At 36.6% G+C, this 19383-nt stretch overlaps 1 protein-coding gene across 3 annotated transcripts in view; it reads left to right on the top strand.

The window, feature by feature from the left end:
- The first annotated feature begins 2298 nt into the window (after positions 1-2298).
- Positions 2299-19383, top strand: part of WDR72 (WD repeat domain 72) — a 208758-nt gene continuing 191673 nt past the window's right edge. For all 3 annotated transcript variants that reach the window (XM_054451877.1, XM_054451876.2, XM_054451878.1), the window contains exons 1-3: positions 2299-2457; positions 12498-12604; positions 18730-18808. In XM_054451877.1, coding sequence (XP_054307852.1) covers positions 2305-2457; positions 12498-12604; positions 18730-18808 — 339 coding nt within the window. In that variant the 5' untranslated portion in view covers positions 2299-2304. The remainder of the gene's footprint in view (positions 2458-12497; positions 12605-18729; positions 18809-19383) is intronic.

Genomic DNA, 19383 nt, shown 5'->3' with positions numbered 1-19383 from the left:
CCTTCAAAAGTTTTCTTACTGCCCATTGTAATGTCATTGTTCTCTGTTCTTTCTTTCCCTGAGCAATCACTGACCTCTTTCTGCCAAACTGTTTTGCATTGTACGTTCCCCCCGTCAGTGTATGAGTTCCAGTTGCTGTACATTCTTCTTAATACTTGTCATGGTCTTTTTTTTCCCCCTGTCTTGCTCTGTAGCCCAGGCTGGAGTGCAGTGGCACAGTCTCAGCTCACTGCAACCTCCACCTTCTGGGTTCAAGCGATTTCCCCACCTCAGCCTCCCAAGGTAGGATTACCAGTGTGTGCCACCATGCCTGGCTAATTTTTGTATTTTTAGTAGAGAGGGAGTTTCACCATGTTGGTCAGGCTGGTCCCGAACTGCTGGGTTCAAGTGCTCCACCTACCTCGGCCTCCCAAAGTGCTGTGATTACAGGCCTGAGACACTGCGTCTAGCCATTAACACTTGTCATGGTCTTCTAAAAAATTTAGATATTCAAATAGGTCTGTAGTGTTTCTGACAAGCCTTTCAATAGTATCATTGACCTGGAAAGAATTTTTTATATATAATTATCATAAAAGTATTATACATAATTCCAGAATCCCCATGTGAAGAAATTCATTCTGGAATTATATATAATATTAATTTTTTTTTTTTAGTCCCAACCCATTTGTACTTCAGGCTTGACAGATTTTTCTTGGTAGATTTGGAAATACGCTTTCTTATCTTCCTGGGGTAGTTTTTCTGTTCCTCTTTCATTGAACAAGGCCACTTCTGAGAGTTTTGCTTCCTATCCTTACTTAGGCATTAATATGCAAACTGCTAGCCAAAAAGCCACACAATAATTTAGTTCCAATACTTATCGTACCGGTTTTCTGGTTTCTCTTAGTTTTTCACTGCTTGGGATTTTCCAGACTTATTTATAAGCTTGGTCATGAAGCAACAACTTAAAAATAGGTATAATGCATTTTTCTCTGTGTTTGAAGCAGAAGAAGGTCCATGTTCTGGTTACAGTATTATTGAAATCAGAACTCTCTGGGTAGCTTTGTAGTATGATTAATATATATAATCCTGGTATTCAGAATTGCAATGCTCAGAACATTTCCTGTGAAACTTTGGCTTCATGGTGTTTGGATATGGCAGTTAGAATAATGCAAGTGTATTATAGACTAGATAGACTAACATATTGACCTAAGAAGTGAAAATGGGGAACTAGATACTGAATTCCAGACAATGGAACTACAAGGAAAATTTGTGTTCATAGTGTCAGTGCACACCCATGTTTATGTATATTTGTGTGTGTGTAGACATATATAATTGAACATTAGAAATAACATGTATCATAAGTTTTAAAAATTTATATTGATATTTACCCTTTTGGTGGTTTAGCAACAGAAATCCTGCAGGACAGAAGGTTTTCATTTTCTTGACTTTCTCAAAGCAGTGTGGGAAGTATGCTTGGCCCCTTTCTTCTCTCTTTTTGGCATTGTTAATGGGATTAAATATATAATGCTAAATTGTCTCCCAAAATTGTTTGTGTTTCATGAAGGAATGACAATTTGGGAAGAATATTTAACTCAGTGTTTCACAAAATATAATGCACACATCACTGAGTGATACTTTGGGTGGTCATAGATAACATTTTTTGATACTTATGGATTCATTTTAACCCTTGTAACTAACATATGAATGTAGTAATTTCATAAAGATTATTGTTTAGGAAGATACCAAATATAAAAATAGGTAAAATAAAAATTATTATTAAAAATAGAATATGGCAGAAATCATGACAGTCGTACATGAATCTTGAAGACTAGGAAACACTGTTTTTATGGAAAAGATTTATTTTTTTAATAGCAAATTCACCAATTTCAGGTATTTATTACCTTGAAGAGGTAACATTTCTAGGGAGAGAGAGTCTGCAAAGCTGGCTTCAAATTATACCATGTAGACAGCTCTATGCTTCTTGAGAGGCCCAGCAGGACTTTGCAGCAAGTTGGATGTAGCCATAGGAAGAGCTGGGTGTGAAGTGAATACACTCTTCCTTTCTTTCTCTTCATCAATAATAAAGAATTTGAAGATAAGTCATTCTTGTTTGATGAATTAGCAGCGTGCATGGTAATTTCAGTTTCTGATGACTACTTTCTCTTCTAATTGACGGGGAAGCACTCTTTTCCATAGCCCTGGGAGAACACATCATTGAAATTTGGTCATCATAAATCCGCTTGTAATATTATCAGTTTCCTCAAATTTCAAAAAGGTGACCATGTATGCTTCTTCCCTTCTTTGTATGTTCAGGATTCGCCCAAAATGAGGACTTCCCTGCAGGCAGTGGCACTCTGGGGACAGAAGGCCCCTCCCCACAGCATCACTGCCATCATGATCACTGATGACCAGCGAATGATTGTGACTGGAAGTCAAGAGGGTCAGCTCTGTCTCTGGAATCTCTCACATGAACTAAAGGTTAGTGAAAGCTACTTATTTGAAACAGACACCACTCACAAAATATGGACAACTTGCATTTTATATCTGCAATGACAGTGGAAGGTTTGCATGATTGTTAAAAAAGATGCTTATTAAAGTAATAGATTTTACTTCTGAATTTTGAGAAAATAAAGTATATGATTAACCAAGATCATATTTGAAAATTATATTATGAATATTGCTAATCTTAGCTACAGCTAAGTGTTATCATCCTTTAAGCTATGCTGAGTTTTACTATTTTATATCCTGAATTATATGTTTAAGTAACTGAACTACAGGCATCTAAGTATAATTTAAAAAATTATGGCTCATTAATCTAAACAAAGGGCACCCTTGAAAGCCACGATTAACTAAATGAGTAATATCTTAATTATGTGGGTGTTTCTGCTGGTTTGGCCTTCTTGCTATTCTTTCAGTCTCTGCCTGCCTGTGATTTTTACAGATCACATCAAAATGCTCTAAATCCAATTTACTGTTGTCGTCCTTCTATTTCAGAACCTGACCTCACCTAGGATTTGGCCCATTGATTAGCAATTAATTGTCCCTGTCTCAAGTCATAAACATTTAACATATCGGAATAGATATTTACTTAACTCTAGCAGTCTCTAGACCCAATTTGAACATTTAAACTAATGATGTAGTTAAAGTATACTGCCCTCATTAAGAAGCCTTTTAAAGATCAAAGACTATTTTTAGCCTTTAAAGTTTGTCACTTTAAAACCTAAATTAACAATTAATTGTAATTCTATTTTATAGTGTAATTAATTAACATCTCCCATCACTGAACAGTTCTACTACAGGACTGCCAAGAACTGCATTGCAGACCAGCTCAGCTCAATGTTAATGAACGTTCTTGAAGGAAGGATGGGTATTATTGCAACAGTTGTGCTTTAAAAATAATGGCTCCCTTTGAAAATTAAAACATTAATTTTCTATTATAGTTTAAACTCAGACTTCTAAGTGACTAAAATATCTTACTTATTTTTAATGTTTAAGTGTATTATTTTCTGGCTAGAATAGTTGTGTAATAATATGTAGGTCACTATAAGCTTAAGAAATCTGGAATTCTAGCATCTTCATATTTATAAAGGCATTGCTAATATTTATTCAACATTTGTTTAGCATACATTTGTTGAATGCATGCTATAAGTTGTGTGGTATGGTGGGTACTCATTTGTAAATTCAAATGTGAATGATAAGACCTGGTGCTGGCTGCCCAGGAGGTTACAATGCAGTACAGAAAAAAACGGGCTACTGTGGCACAGTTATGATATAAGGTACTCTAAGTGGGGAATGGTCTGCACTCCATATTTAGTGGAGAAGTTATGCCATGTGTCTCTTAGGAGCAAGTCTTCTGCTTGGATTCAGAGCAGTGGTTCTTACAGGGAGCAATTTTCCTCCCAAGAGACATCTGTTACTATCTACAGACATTTTGGTTGTCACAATTGAAGGATGAGGTGGCATGTAGTGGGTGGAGCCAGAGATACTACAGACGTCATATAGTGCACGTGACAGCTCCTCACAATAAATAATTTTTCCATTCCAAATGCCAAGAGTGCTGATACAGAGAAATCCAGGGATAGAGATATGGGCTGGGAATAGGAATTAGATTGGTGAGAGTGGAAGAAGCAAAGTTATTCTCCATTAAGGAGACTGCCTATGCTTGGAGGAAAGGGAGGAGCTGTCTGTTTCCTTAACCTAGGTGTGAAAAAGGATCAAAGAGAGGTAAGGCCAGAGGGGAAGACAGGGGCCTATGCGTGAAGTTTAGATGACAAGTGAAGGAATTTATATTGAATTCTCGAGAACTATAGAGGAGATTTAAGTTGGGGATGGGATCAGCTTTGTGTTTTTGAAATTCACTTTGAGGACATTGTGCAAAAGTTAATTACACAAAGAAGTTATTGATTCGTATGAATGTGAGATACTCCATGTAAAGATTTTCCTGAACATTTTCTACAGCTAACCATAGAGACAGACTGAATAAATAGCATCTCTTATTTTCCCACGAATCTTGCCCCCGACATTGCAACTAATCAACTATTAGTAGGAGAAACTCCAGACTGAAAAAAATCAAGGGCATTTTTCAGTTCTCAACAAATCCTCTTGTTATCCATAAGGTGGTCAAGTGAGTAGATTAATGGGTTAATACTTAGTGGTTTAATTTTATTTTTGTTTAAAAAATGTGTATATAAAGGAATAATTTGGGTAGGGGTAGAAGAAAAAGGAGTCCTTGAGGACAGAAGAGACTGTACAAAAGGACATAACTACATGGGTGACTGAGTCACTGTAGGGCAGCATCTCAGGGAGAGGATGGTAGGAAGAACAGAAGGAAGTCAGGCATGGGAGGTTGTAAAGTGAACAGGGAGCCATTTATTTTCTCTTCATACTAAATTTGGAAAGTTCTTTCTCCCTCCAAAAGTATGTAGGTAAGAGAATACATCAGATTCTGTGGTCTTAAACACTCGCTTGCCACCATGCAAAATGGAAAAACAAACCAGGGACACTTATTTACGCTTTCATTAGGCAAACTACACAGGTACTTTTTGTTCTAGGCACAAATCCCTCCTCCAAGTTTCTCGGAGTCCGGTACGGGAGACAGACTTGTAAACAGGAATTTGTAAGGCACTGAAATACTTTCCATCTCTCTGAATTTGACTGTTCTACATATCTCCTGTAAGTGGAATCATACAGTATTTGTCTGTTTGTGATTGGCTTATTTTGTTTAGTATAATGTCTTCAAGGTTTAGTCATGCTGGAGCATATGACAGTATTTCCTTTCTTCTTAAGTTTGAATAATATTCCAATGTATGTATATACCACATTTTGTTTATCTGTTCATCTATGGATACATACATGGGTTGCTTCCACCTTTTGGCTATTGTGAATGATGCTGGGTGCACATGGGTGTACACATAACTGTTTGTATCCTTGCTTTCAACTCTTTTGGGTACATACTGAGAAGTGGAATTGCTGGTTCATGTAGTAATTCTATTTTTGAAATTATTTTCAATTGACACATAATTTTTTACATATTTATGGGGTGTTAATTCTATTGCAAATTTTTTGAGGCACTCCTATGGTGGCTGCACACTTTGCATTCCCACCTGCAGTACACAGGGCAACCAATTTCCCTGTATCCTCACCAATGCTAGTTACTTTTTTTTTTTTTGGTAATAGCCATTCTAATGGGTGTTAAGTGGTATCTTGTTATGTTTTTGAATGGAAAGCCTTTCTGAGAGTGATGCTTGAGCTGAGTTCTAAAGAATGCACAGGAATTGAAGGTGAGTTTGCAGACACAGGGAATGACAAGTGTGTGTGAAAGACATGAGCATTTTGCCATAAGGGAACTGGTAAAAGTAGTTGAATAGACCTGGAGCATACATGGTGAATTAGAGGTGACAGGCTCATCCGGAAAGGACGGGATGGGTCCAGCATGGAATCCTACAGGCTGAGGGGTTTATAAGTTTTGTTTTGTTTTTTTCACTAGATAGAGCTAACAGCACATGATAATTAAAAGCAGTGGTGATTTTAAGGGCTTTAGAGGATATTTTATGTGAGAAGATGACATAATACTATTCAATTGTATTTGGGTTTTAGAAGATCACTTGCTAGCAATGTGAAGGGCATGTTGGAGAAAGGGGGAGCTGACATCAGGGACAGGGACTATGGCTAGCAGACTTCTACTATAATTTACTCAAGAAAGGTTTTGAGGATAAACCAAATGAGTGGCAGTGAGGATGAAGAGGAGATGAAAACTGGAAAGACATTAAAAAGAGAGAATGGACAGAACTGAGAAACTGATTGGATGTAGGGTAAGGGAGCAGGAACAGCCAAGGATCTTTCCCAGATTTGGGGTTTGGGAGCTGAGTGGGACTGGTAGAATGATGGTATTATTCATTTGCATAAGGAATAAAGGGGATTGGAGAATAGGAATAGGGAAGGAAAAAAGGTGGCATAAGTTCTGCACATCTCAGAGTGCCCAAGTATTCAATAGGGTTTGAAGATGTGCCTCAGTCTTTCCTTGACCATGTGCAGTGGGATGGCAGGGCACAGGGGAGCTAGAGAATAAGTGTTTCCCTGTCTTGGGCTTCTCACTGCATGCCTAGATGATACATGCTGCCTTTGAGTTCAAAGTCTGACTCCCATAGCCCTCCAGTTTCCCCAGAATTTTGTGAAGTCTACCAGTGAGGAGCTTCTCCAAATCCCGTGCCAGCAAATTCTTTACTTGGGTGTACTGGTATTGATTGCTTGTTTTCTTAAAAGCATAGAGAAAGGTGAGGTGAATATCCTGTCAGATAGATTCCCCTAGTATTGCTATGTTCTGCTCTTCTGCCTGTCTAATACTCAGAAAGAAACACAACAAAATGAAGAAGAGCAATGTGTGGAGACAAAGAATGGAGATCTTAGTCAAGTGCCAGCCCTCATATTTACCAACTCTGTGATACTGGGCGAATGACTTATATTCTTTGAGCTTCAATTTCCTCAACTGTTAAATGGGGATTTAAACACTATTCTGTGATTGTGTTTTTGTCTGGAATATGGTAGATGTTCATTGATGTGGTTTGGCTCTGTCGCCATCCAAATTTCACCTCGAATTGTATCTCCCACAATTCCCACATGTTGTGGGAAGAACCCAGGGGTAGATAATTGAATCATGAGGCTGATCTTTCTCATGCTATTCTCTTGAAAGTGAGTTAGTCTCACAAGATCTGATGGTTTTAAAAAGGGGTTTCCCTGCCCAATCTCTCTCTTTGCCTGCTGCCATCCAGGTAACATGTGACTTGCTCCTCCTTGCCTCCCACCATGATTGGGAGGCCTCCCTAGCCATGTGGAACTGTAAGTCCATTAAACTTCTTTCTTTTGTAAATTGCCTGGTCTCAGTTATGTCTTTATCAGCGGTGTGAAAACAGACTAATACATTCATCAAGTTGCGCGTTCTTTTCAGTCTCCCATTGTGTTGTTGGAAGTACCTGGAGGTGATGGTGGTGGTCAGGAGGAAACAATGCTTCATAAAAGTAGAGCTAATGGACAACGGGAAAGGTCTCGTGGATTTCATCATGACAATGACTAAGTGTGATTGTAGAATTTTTGAATTTTGTTATTCTTCACAGCAGTTCTACAATATGGCAAATGAGGAAATTTTAGGGAACTGTCACAGCTTATTCAAATATATGTGGGGATTTAGTAGTAGAATGAGGACTTCATATGAAAGACCATGATGTTCTGTTCTGATATTTTGTCCATGGTAGATTTTCTCTGGAGGAGGGAATATCCTTGATGTTCCCTCATTTATTGCTTAATTTGGCTTTTAATAGACTGGAAAGGGATTAAATGCACAGGGATATGCACCCCTGAGTGCGATGACAGAGAAAGATAGTATGTTGTTCTCTGAGATGGAACCTTTTGGACTTCTCAGGAAAAAGGTAGAGCGAACTTGAATTGTGCAGGATTCTAATCAACCACAAAACACTTCTTGTAGCACTAAAAAGTTAGTCTGAAAACAGATCTTTTGAGAAGGAAATATTTCTGATTATGATAGAAATGATACAAAGGCAGAGAACAATTATGTCATGAAATAATTTGTCCTCATTAATATGGCTGAGTTACTATCTACATATGTTCGTATAGTTCAGAAAAAACATAATAGATATTAATTCATTTGGAAAATAGATTTTTATTACCCACAAGACATTTGCTAGCTATTCAAATTCAATTTTTGGTCTTTTTTTTTTTTTTTTTTAGACAGAGTCTCAGAGTCTCACTCTGTCGCCCAGGCTGGAGTGCAGTGATGAGATCCACTACACCCAGCTAATTTTTGTATTTTTAATAGAGATGGCATTTCACTATGTTGGCTAGGCTGGTCTCGAATGTCTGACCTCAAGTGATCCACCCACCTCAGTCTCCCAAAGTGCTGGGATTACAGGCATGAGCCACCGACCGCGCCGGGGCAATGTTTGGTTTATTATTGACAACTCTTTCTCCATCTGAGGAGATCTTACATGTTTTCTGTTTTGTAATTTAATTTTCATCATCTTGTTTTACAAAATACTGAGGAATTTACCTCTTTCACATATGAGATAGTAGGGGAATTAGCCCTTAGTGTCATATTTTTAAAATTTTCTTGTAGGAGAAAAACAGTGGGTGTTTGTTTTTTCTTGAGATGGGATCTCACTCTGTCACCCAGGCTGGAGTGAAGTGGCATGAGCTCAGCTTGCTGCAGCCTTGACTGTTAGAGCTCAAGTGATTCTTCCACCTTAGCCTCCTGAGTAGCTGGGATCACAGATGTGTGCCACCATGCCCAGCTAATTTTTTAAAATTATTTGTAGAAATGAGGTCTCACTACGTTTCCCAGGCTGGTCTTGAATTTCTGGATTCAAGTGATCCTCTTGCCTCTGCCTGCCAAAGTGCTGGGATTATAAACGTGGACCACCATGCTTGGCCAGCATCGATATTTTAAAGAATCATTTAGTTAAAATTTTGTTTTTAACGTAGAAAGGTTAATTTTAGTATTTCTGAGGCAGGAAGATAAATAAGATATTTTTAAAAAGTATTTCAATAGACTATTTTTGAAAGCAGTTTTAGGTTTGAAGCAAAACTGACTGGAAGGTACAGGGAGTTTCAGTACATACCTGATCAGCCCCGCCCCCCTCCCAACATACATGTACACACAGTCTCCCTCACCATTAACATCCCACACTACAGCAGTGTATATATATACATATATGTATATACATATATATATGTTACAACCGATTAACTTACATATCATCAAGCATTGGTTCACTCTTGGTATTGTATGTTTTATGGGATTTGACAAATGTATAATGACACATATCTTTTTTTTTTTCTTGGGATGGACTCTCATTCTGTCACCCAGGCTGTAGTGCAGTGGTGCAGTCTCGGCTCACTGCAACCTCCACCCTCCCATGTTCAAGCAAATCTACTGCCTCAGCCTCCCAAGTAGCTGGGATTAAGGCACATACTACCACTCCTGGCTAATTTTTATATTTTTAATAGATATGAGGTTCGTCCTGTTAGCCAGGCTGGTGTATCCATTATTATAGCATCATATAGAATAGTTTCACTGCCCTAAAAATTCTCTGTGCCCCATCTATTTATCTCCTGCTCCCCACAAACCCCTAACAACCACTAATGTTTTTATTGTCTGCTAAGTTTTGCCTTTTCCACAATGCCATATAGTTGGAATCATAAAACCTTTACAGATTGGCTTCTTTCATATAGTAATACACATCAATGTTTTTTTTCCATGTCTTTTCATGGCTTGATAGCTCCTTTCTTTTTAGCACTGAGTAATATTTCATTGTATAGATGTACCATAATTTATCTGTTCACCACTTGAAGGATATCTTGGTTGCTGTCACATTTTGGCAATTATGGATAAAGCTACTGTAAACATTTGTGTACAGATTTTTGTGTGGACCCAACTTTTCAACTTATTTGGGTTAAATATCAATGAGCATGATTGCTCTGTTGTATGGTAAGAATATGTTTAGTGTTATATGAAACTACTGAACTCTTTTCCAAAGTGGCTGTCCTATTTTGCATTCTCACTAGCAGTGAGTGAGGATTCCTGTTGCTCCACATCCCGGCCAGCATTTCATATTGCCAGTGTTCTGGATTTTGGCCATTTTAATAGGTGTGCTGTGGTTTCTCATTGTTTTTTAATTTGCACTTCTCTTATGACATACGATATGGAGCATCTTTTTATATGTTCACTTGCTATCTGTATGTTTTCTTTGGTGAGGTGTCTGCTCAGATCTTTTGACTATATTTTAATCAGGTTTTTAACTTTCTTATTGTTGAATTTTAAGAGTTCTTTGTATATTTTGGATAATAGTCCTTTATCAGGTATGACTTTTGAAAATATTTCTCTCAGTCTGTGGCTTGTTTTCTTATTTTCTTGATCTTTTCTTATTTTTTATATACATAAGAAAGATGTTTTAATTTTAGAAATTTTAGGTAATATAGATAATTTAGAAGTGAAACTTGATGCCTAAAATTTCTTCCATGGTAACTGATCTGATATTTAGTCTATGACTAATGGAATTTTGGTCATTTTTATATTAACTTTATTGAGCTGTAATTAACTAGTAAAATTATATAGGTTTAAGGTGTACAGAGTGATGATTTGGTATATGAATACATTGTGAAATGATTACCACAAATGGTATGTTTTGGCTCTGTGTCCCCACCCAAATCTCACGTTGAATTGTAATCCCCACATGTTGTGGGAGGGACCTGGTGGGAGGTGATTGGATCATGGGGGTGATTTTCTTACGCTGTTCTTGTGATAGTGAGTGAGTTCTCACGAGATCCTATGGTTTAAAAGTTTGTAGCACATCCACCGTCACTCTTTCTCCTGCTCTGCCATAATAAGATGTGCTTGCTTCTCCTTCACCTTCCACCATGATTGTAAGTTTCCTGAGGCCTCCCAGTCATGCTTCCTGTTAAGCCTGTGGAACTGTGAGTCAGTTAAACCTCTTTTCTTCATGAATTACTCAGTCTCAGGTAGTTCTTTATAGCAGTGTGAGAACGGACTAATACAACAATCAAATTAACACATCTATCACCTCACATAATCATTTCTTGTGTGTGTGGCAAGAACTCTTAAGACCTACTCTCTCAGCAAATTTGAAGTATACCGTATAGTATTAACTATAGTCACCATGTGTACATTAGATCCCAAAACTTATACATCTTATGTGTAATTCAATGTTTGTACCCTTTGAGCAACATTACTTCATTCTTCCCTCACCCCCAGCCATTGGCAACCACTAATTCTGTTTCTATGAGTTTGGCCTTTTAGATTCTGCATAGAAGTGAGATCATATAGTATTTGTCTTTCTGTGTCTGGATTATTTTATTTAGCATAATATCCTCTATGTCCGTCCATGTTGTCACAAATGGCAGGATTTCTTTCTTTTTTATTTATTTGGCTGAATACTATTCCATTGTGTATACAGTTGGCCCTTCATGTCCATGGCTTCTGCATCCATGGATTCAACCAACTGTGGATTGAAAACTTGGAAAAAGAAAAGGGGATTGCATCTGTACTAAACATGTACAGACTTTTTCCCTTCTCATTATTCCCTAAAAAATATAGTATAAAAGCAATTTATGTAGCATTTATATTGTATTAGGTATTATAAGTAATCTAGAGCTGATTTAAAGGATATGAAAGCTGTTCATAGGCTATATGCCAATACTTTTATATTGCAGACTTGAGCATCCTGGCATTTAGGTACTTATGTGGTGTGGCATGGGGTGTGGGGCAGTGGTGTCCTGGAACCAGTCCCCCATGGATAATGAGGGATGACTGTATGTGACACATTTTATTTATCTCTGCATCCGTTAATGGACACTTAGATTGTTTCCATATTTTGGCTGCTGTGAATAATGCTACAATGAACATGGGGGTACAGATACCTCTCTGAGATACTGGTTTCATTCCCTTTGGATATATACCTGGAAGTGGGAATCCTGAGCCATGTGTAAGTTCTATTTTTATTTTTATTGAGGAACCTCTATACTGTTTTTAAAAGTAGCTGTACCAATTTACATTCCTATCACCATATAGGGTGTTATGGTGGTTTCCAAAAGGGTAATAATTTCTCTTGTATTATTTTGTGAAGTTATTTTGAATTCTGAACTCTGCACATTAATGTGCTACTATTATTGAGGGGACATTTTGTTCAGAGGAAGCATCAACACAGACTTATTTGTATTCACAACCTTGCTGTTGTAAGACAGGTCTGGCAGTCATGGAGGTTTCATGATGGACACCAAACCAAAACAAACAAAACCTGTCTACAGCACAGTTCCTCTACCTAGAAGTTTATTAGTCTGTGGATGTTGATATTACATATATCAGTTTTCTTGAAACTTGTACACAGCAAAAACAACAGAATTTCCTAATCAGAATTATGAATATTATATTGTGGTGTTTTTATTCTTCAAACAGTTTACAATTTTTAAAAGCTCACTCTCATTATCTTCAGATTTCAGCAAAAGAACTCCTGTTTGGTCATTCAGCTTCAGTAACATGTTTGGCAAGAGCAAGGGACTTCTCTAAACAGCCCTACATTGTTAGTGCTGCTGAAAATGGGTAGGTATGGTATGTAAACTTTGTCCCCTTCTCCATTTCCTTCCCTTTTTAAAAACTACAATGGAATACAATTTTAGGGCTGAAGGAAACCTTTGTGATCAACATGTGCCTCTCACATGTAGAAACATTTAGATCTTGAAAATTTGAATAACTTGTGTGATGATCCCAAGGAATGTAATCAGTATTATGAACCCTCACTCAATACTCTTGTTGCTGGATTGGGACCAAGATAAGCATCTCAACATGTGTATCAGAACTTGTAGCACTCTTATTGGGTGAAGGTTAGTGACCAATGCCTAGTATTGTAGAATCAGCAATGAAAAAGTCTAGGTGTTTGTCTTTTCTCATGTAGTAACACACTTTGAGCTCTTAAGCAAACCCATCCAAGCTTTCATAGTTTTACAAAACAGTTTAATAGTTACAGTCTTCACGTTGTACCCTTGTCTGATGCTATTATAAAACTAACAGGCCGGGCACGGTGGCTCATGCCTGTAATCCCAGCACTTTCGGAGGCCGAGTCAGGCGGGTCACCTGAGGTCAGGGGTTTGAGACCAGCCTGGCTGACATGACGAAACCCTGACTCTATTAAAAATAGAAAAACTTGGCCTGGGCATGGTGGTGCATGCCTGTAATCCCAGCTGCTCGGGAGGCTGAGGAGGGAGAATTACTTGAACCCAGGAGGCAGAGGTTGCAGTGAGCTAAGATGGTGCCACTGTACTCCAGCCTGGGCGACAGTCTCAAAAAATAAATAAATAAATAAATAAATAAATAAATAAATAAATAAATAAAAATATAAATAAAAATAAAAAAAATAAATCTCACAGAGGAGAGGACTCAATTATCAGTAGAATGGTGGCAGAGAGATGGAAAAGGAACATAGCCAGTGATTTGGGTGCAGTTTCGTGGGAGCAAAGCTTGCCCTCATGAAATACGACTTACCTGTAGGAAAAAGCTCCACTGGTGGAAGAAATACTATGACCTAGGATCCTGATGAGTTATTTGCCAAAATATACTCAGGAATGTCGTATCAATTCAATATGCATTTGTGAATAAGGGATTGGGTTGCTAGTTGAAACAAGATAAGCCTCTCTTGTTTTTAATCCAAAGAGAAATTATACGCTTCTGAATTCTGAAAACCAAAAGAATAATGAGGAATCAAGGTCCAGCTTGTATAAACAGAAGAGTTTAATATGCTGGCTAGTTGAACAGATATCAAAGAGATACCTATTTTCATAGCTTATAGTAAATCATTAATTGTAATATTTAGAGGGATTGAACTTTGGATAAGTCTAAAGTGAAATGTCCTAATACATTCCTTTTTTAACCTTTGCCTGTAGCTTTCATTCACCAGGGCTGCCACAAAGTCTGCTACACATGCTGAGATATTTATTCCCAATCTAGAGAATTTTGGGGATGGTGAATTTTTTTCTGGGGCTACATGAAAAAATTGAGAAATACATAATAGCTAACTGAGAAAAAGATCTGAAAAGTTACTGAGTTTCAGCCTTCAGGTCTTTGCCCATAGTGATCTAACTCCAAAAGAGAAACTAGGGGTTAATGGATATATTTTTGATGAAAGATGAATTCAGCTGTATGAGCCCTGTAAATATTGTTAAAGAGCCTGGGAGTCTAGTTTCAGTCTAACTAGCTGTCCTCCTTCACCAAGTTGATTTGAATTTTCTAGAACTTTGTTCTTTTGAGGCTTATAAAACTTATGCTGTATCTATAAGATGCTTTTTAGGTAGTACCTACGCTTCAGCTACTGTGTACTTAGCAAGTCTTAACTTTATTCACTGGAAATTATTACTCCTACTAGGCTTGCCCCATTATTTTCCAAAAAACGATGCATTTTTAGATTTGAGAAGTCCCAGATATTGGCTATGGACTTAGCATTTTTGCCTTCGTGGTGACCAGAGGGGACCCAGAGTTGCTTTATGGCTCAGTGTTTAATATTTTTCCCAAATTATTATTTTATTTGTAGGCATACATCCTCAGATTCAGCAATCACAGAAAATTCTAGGATAATGAAAATAAACCATGGGATATCTGATGTTAAAACAACAGAATGCCAAAGAAAAAGAGAAGATCCTGTAGTTAGACAGTGAGAAAAAGCAGATTATTTACGAAGGAATGTTAATTAAGCAGAGAGCTGACTTCCCAACAGTAATGACAGCAGTGAAATCCCTTCAAAAAGTGGACAGAAAATATCTGTCAGCTTGGAATTGTATATCCAACAAAAACACTTTTGAAAAATTGGGGCAAAATAATAAACCTTCAGACAAACAAAAACTAAAGGTGCTCACTATACCAACAGACTCTCGATAAGTATAATAACACATTTCTAAATGATGTTCTTTAGTAAGAAGAACAATGATTTCAGAAGGAAGATTTGAGATGGAAGAAGGAATATTGAACAAAACCCAGCAAAGTTGTAGAAACTTTATAAGACATAATGATATTTGTATACACCCATTCACACATACGCGATTCTGGTCAACAATAGCGTATAATAATGTAGTAATAAGATCCCACACATTCTGGTGTTCTAGAGGTGGGTAAAGATGTTGATTAACTTTAGACCTTAAGCTATATTTATATGTTTACATTTCAGGTATTGTTTAGTAGCTACAAAAACAATAGACAAAAGAAATAAAAAATAAAAGAAAGTATGTAACTTTCAATTAAAAAAATGTTTAATTCAAAGAAAACAATTTCTTTAAAAAGTGAGAAAAATAGCACAAAATAAGTTAGTAGAATAAATATGAATAAAATAGTCATTCCAATTACATATTATCATATGTATACTAATCAAAATAAGGTTGGTATAACTGTATTAATTTTTTATATATATAGTTAATAAAATTTTAAGGCAAAAAGCCTTGGCACCAATAGAAAGGTTTATAACTTATTAATAAAAGTATTAGTCACTGGCAAGAGATGAGCCCAGAGAAGTAGGGCACCAGGACTTGGAAGCCGCTAGGTGAGTGCTTCTCAATCCTGAGTATGCACCAGAATCACCTGCAGAGTTTGTTTAATTAGAGATTTCTGGGCCCCACTACCGAAGATACGGATTTAGTAGGTCTGGGCTAGGGTCTAGTAACTTGCATTTCCAAAGCATTCCTAGACAATGCTATTACTGCTGGCCCAGAGCCCGTATTTGAAGTAGCAAGTACCCACATTTGGGGCAGTGAGAGAAATGTTGGGTCAAGAGTTATGGGAAATTTATTAGTAATGATATCATTCATTGAGATAGTGAACCGAAGAGAGAAGATGCTATGCTTCGTTTTGAACATGAAAGGATGTGATCTCCTGAAAGTCATGCAGGTGGAGATGTCTAAAAGCTAGTTGCATATAGAAATATGGAGCTGAAGTAAACTGGTCTGGGCTTCCAATAGCATAATAACAGTACCTGAAGCCAGGGGAGTAGATAACTTACCCAGGAAGAGAGTGAAATGTAAGGATGTAAGAAAGTATAAGACAAATATCTAGGGAAAACCAGCACTTAAGAAGCAGACAGAGGAAGAAGAGGAGGCTGAGAATGCCAAAGAAAAAATGAAAGTATAATAAAAGACAAGGGAAAAGAGTTTGAAAAATGTAATAGACTTCCAATGCAAGACGGCAAAGCAAGCATTCATGTTCATCTCCTTTCCTTCCAGACACTTCATTAAAGTTTGAACAAAACAATGGTGTTATCAACACACAAATATGAAAAATAAGAATGAGTTCAAGAGAAAATAATATATTTCCAAAAGATAGAAAGTGTATGGAAGAATGATGGCTGATATATTTATCCATGGAATAAATTTTTATTGAGGTGCTGAGGTGGGGATGTAAAGTTGAATATGACCAAAAAATGCCCCTTTTCAAGGAATTTGTAGTGAGAATATAATAATTTTCTAATGTTATATGTTGTAGACACTTTCATCTGTTGTTTTCTTTTCATTGAAACAAAAATTTAAGAATTTTTAAGCTTTTAAAAATTCTTAAGATTTTTACAACTTTTAAAAATTGTTAAGGTTTTTAAAATTTATTAAGGTTTTAAAAATTCTTAAATTTAATTTTTTTATAATAGAAGGTGATTTTAGCTATGTACAAACTTAGGTGACAGCTTCAGAAAATGAAAAGAATATGTTTTTTAATAGTTCAATTTCATGTCTTATTTTTACGTATGTAACTTATATGGTTCCAGGTAGGATGTCAGTGTTCCATTTCATACACCACAAATTTACTTTCTTTTATTAAACAAAATTGAAGGCAAAGAGCAAATTTTTGCTTTGTGATATGTTTTCATTTTATTTTCAGATTTAATATAGAAAATAAAATGATAAGCAAACAAATAGGGAAAGCAATGGGATCCAAGATGGTTTAAATACATTAATATTTTTAAAGGAACTTTTACTGGTGTCCAGGTTCCAATCCTGGAAAATGTGAATTAATTGGCCTGATTTGATATCTGCATGGTCAGCCATCAGTATTTTTTAGAAGTTCTCAAATAAGTCTAATGTATAGCTAGAATTTAGAGCTACTGGTTTAGAAATGGGCTAGAAGCAAGTCAACTGATCAGGTGCTTTTCAAAACCACACATGCCAGGATCCCAACACAGAGTCATGGAATTAGAATCTCTGGAGATAATATTTGGAATAGTATCAGGTGGTTGTTGATGCATAGCTAGAGTCAAAAACCTTGTTGATAAGCTCAAATCCCTTAAAGAACTAAAATTTTATAATGTTGACTGCTTAAGGTTCAATTACTTTACCTTTGCAATTTATTTCTTTATTTTATAGATGCATTATTAATTTGTTTACCTTTGAGATATATTATTTCAATATCTACCTTCCTCCCAATCTTATTTTTTAGTACATACACACAGACACACACACAGAGATTTTTTCCTCCTATTTTATAGAATTATATGTCTTTTCAGGTTACCTCAAATCTTTTTGGAATGAGGTTGGATATAAACAGAGGGAAAATACTATGACTATTTCGTGTCTATTTCTAGAATATTATTTCTCAACGTCAGTACTAATGGCATTTAGGAACAGATAATTCTTTGTTGTGGGGTACTGTTCTGTGCATTGTAGGATATTTGGCAGCATCCCTTGCCTCTCCCCACTAGATGCCAGTAGTGTGTTCCTAGTTTCAACAACCAAAAATATCTCCAAATATTACCAAGTGTCCTTGGAATGTAGGGGGAATAAGGGGTAGCAAAATTGCCCCATTTTAAGAACCACTCATGTAGAAGATTGAGTTCCCATGTTTGGTTAGAAAAACAAAAAAGCCTGCAAATCACCAAATGCATACAGTTGTTGACATTATTAGTCTATATATTTTGTTTCTTAGTATAATAGCAGTGTCTCCTTTAAGGCCTATAAAACTTTTGTTTTTCTTGCATGGAAAATTTTGCTTATGTGTTAAAACTCCCAAGACTGAAGAATATTACCAAACAATTCTGAAACAGCCATTCTGATTTTTGTGACGTCATATAAACTACCCTATGCTGGGTGTACTTTGTAACTGTATTTTAAAACTATGTCTTTGTAATATGTAAACGAAGTAAGACTTTTCAAAATAATAATATTTTTCTAAATATTAAGTGGCAAGGATGCTTGTAGGATTTCAAATCAGGAGAAGCTGAGATAAACTGTTATCAATGATAGACCAAATGTAGCCTCTTGGTGGCACTGTTTGTTTTTACAAAAATGATACATTGGCCTCAGAAGATGCAGCCCTTGATGCATTGTGATTTTCAGAATATGTAGTTTAAGTTCACAGAAATAAAGCATTTTCAAGAGGTTACAGTTTCCACTGAAAGATTGTTGTACTGTCACTAACAGGCTGTGATAACTGTATCCCCACAATTTGTTGTAGGCCGGGCTGTCTCTAAAGTAAGGTTTGCAGGCTGGCAACAGGGTGTAGTTGCCCAAACAAAAAGATAACAGATACAGTATGTCATCCCTGCTAATGACCACAACATTTTCTTGCCCAGTAATCTGTAACAAAAAGCCACATAAATGATCACGCTGCACTTAAGTGCAGCACTAAAGAAAAACTTGGTGGCACAAAAATTATTCCAGCCAATTGAGTGGAAATGACAGAGAATAATACAAAGTTATCTCTGCTAGGGAGATGTGTGTTTGGAATGTCACCAATGGACAGTGCGTGGAGAAGGCTACACTTCCTTACAGGCACACTGCAATCTGTGTAAGTACGCTCACTTCCTTCAGGGCATTTCTAGATTCTGCAACTTGTTTAGGGCATTTGCAAATACACTTCTAAAGAAACATCTTTGGAGAATATTCTTTGCTTGAGTTTTTATTTTGTCATGAGGTTCAAATATCACCAGTAATCATCTGCTATTTTGGCATTTTGCTTTCCCAAAAGGTATTATTCAAGCAGATTTTCCCCGATTCTTTGATTTTTGTATCTTTCTAACAGATTTGAAAGACAATTTCCATATATTGCCTTAGTGCTACAAAACATACACATACTTGCACATGTGTAAAAATTCAGTTTTAATGATGTGCTGTCTTATAAAGCACAAACAGTTTTTTTCTCCCTCATTTCCAATTTTAAACCCTATGTTTTGGTGGATAGGTTCTTAATTTCTATATATATAACTTTTATAATCACTTCCCAATCTTTAAAGCAAACCTTGGCTTTTAGTAGATGGTTTCCAAGCATATGTAGTGTGGTTGCATGATTCCAATGGTGCGGACCATGTTTTAAAATATTTTACACTCTTAGTGTTGATGATGTGATTGCAACATTCACAAACT

Source organism: Pongo pygmaeus, chromosome 16 (assembly GCF_028885625.2).
Source record: "Pongo pygmaeus isolate AG05252 chromosome 16, NHGRI_mPonPyg2-v2.0_pri, whole genome shotgun sequence".
Classification (NCBI taxonomy): domain Eukaryota; kingdom Metazoa; phylum Chordata; class Mammalia; order Primates; family Hominidae; genus Pongo; species Pongo pygmaeus.
The sequence above is the reverse complement of the archived record's forward strand: the minus strand, read 5'-3'. Positions and strand labels throughout refer to the sequence as shown.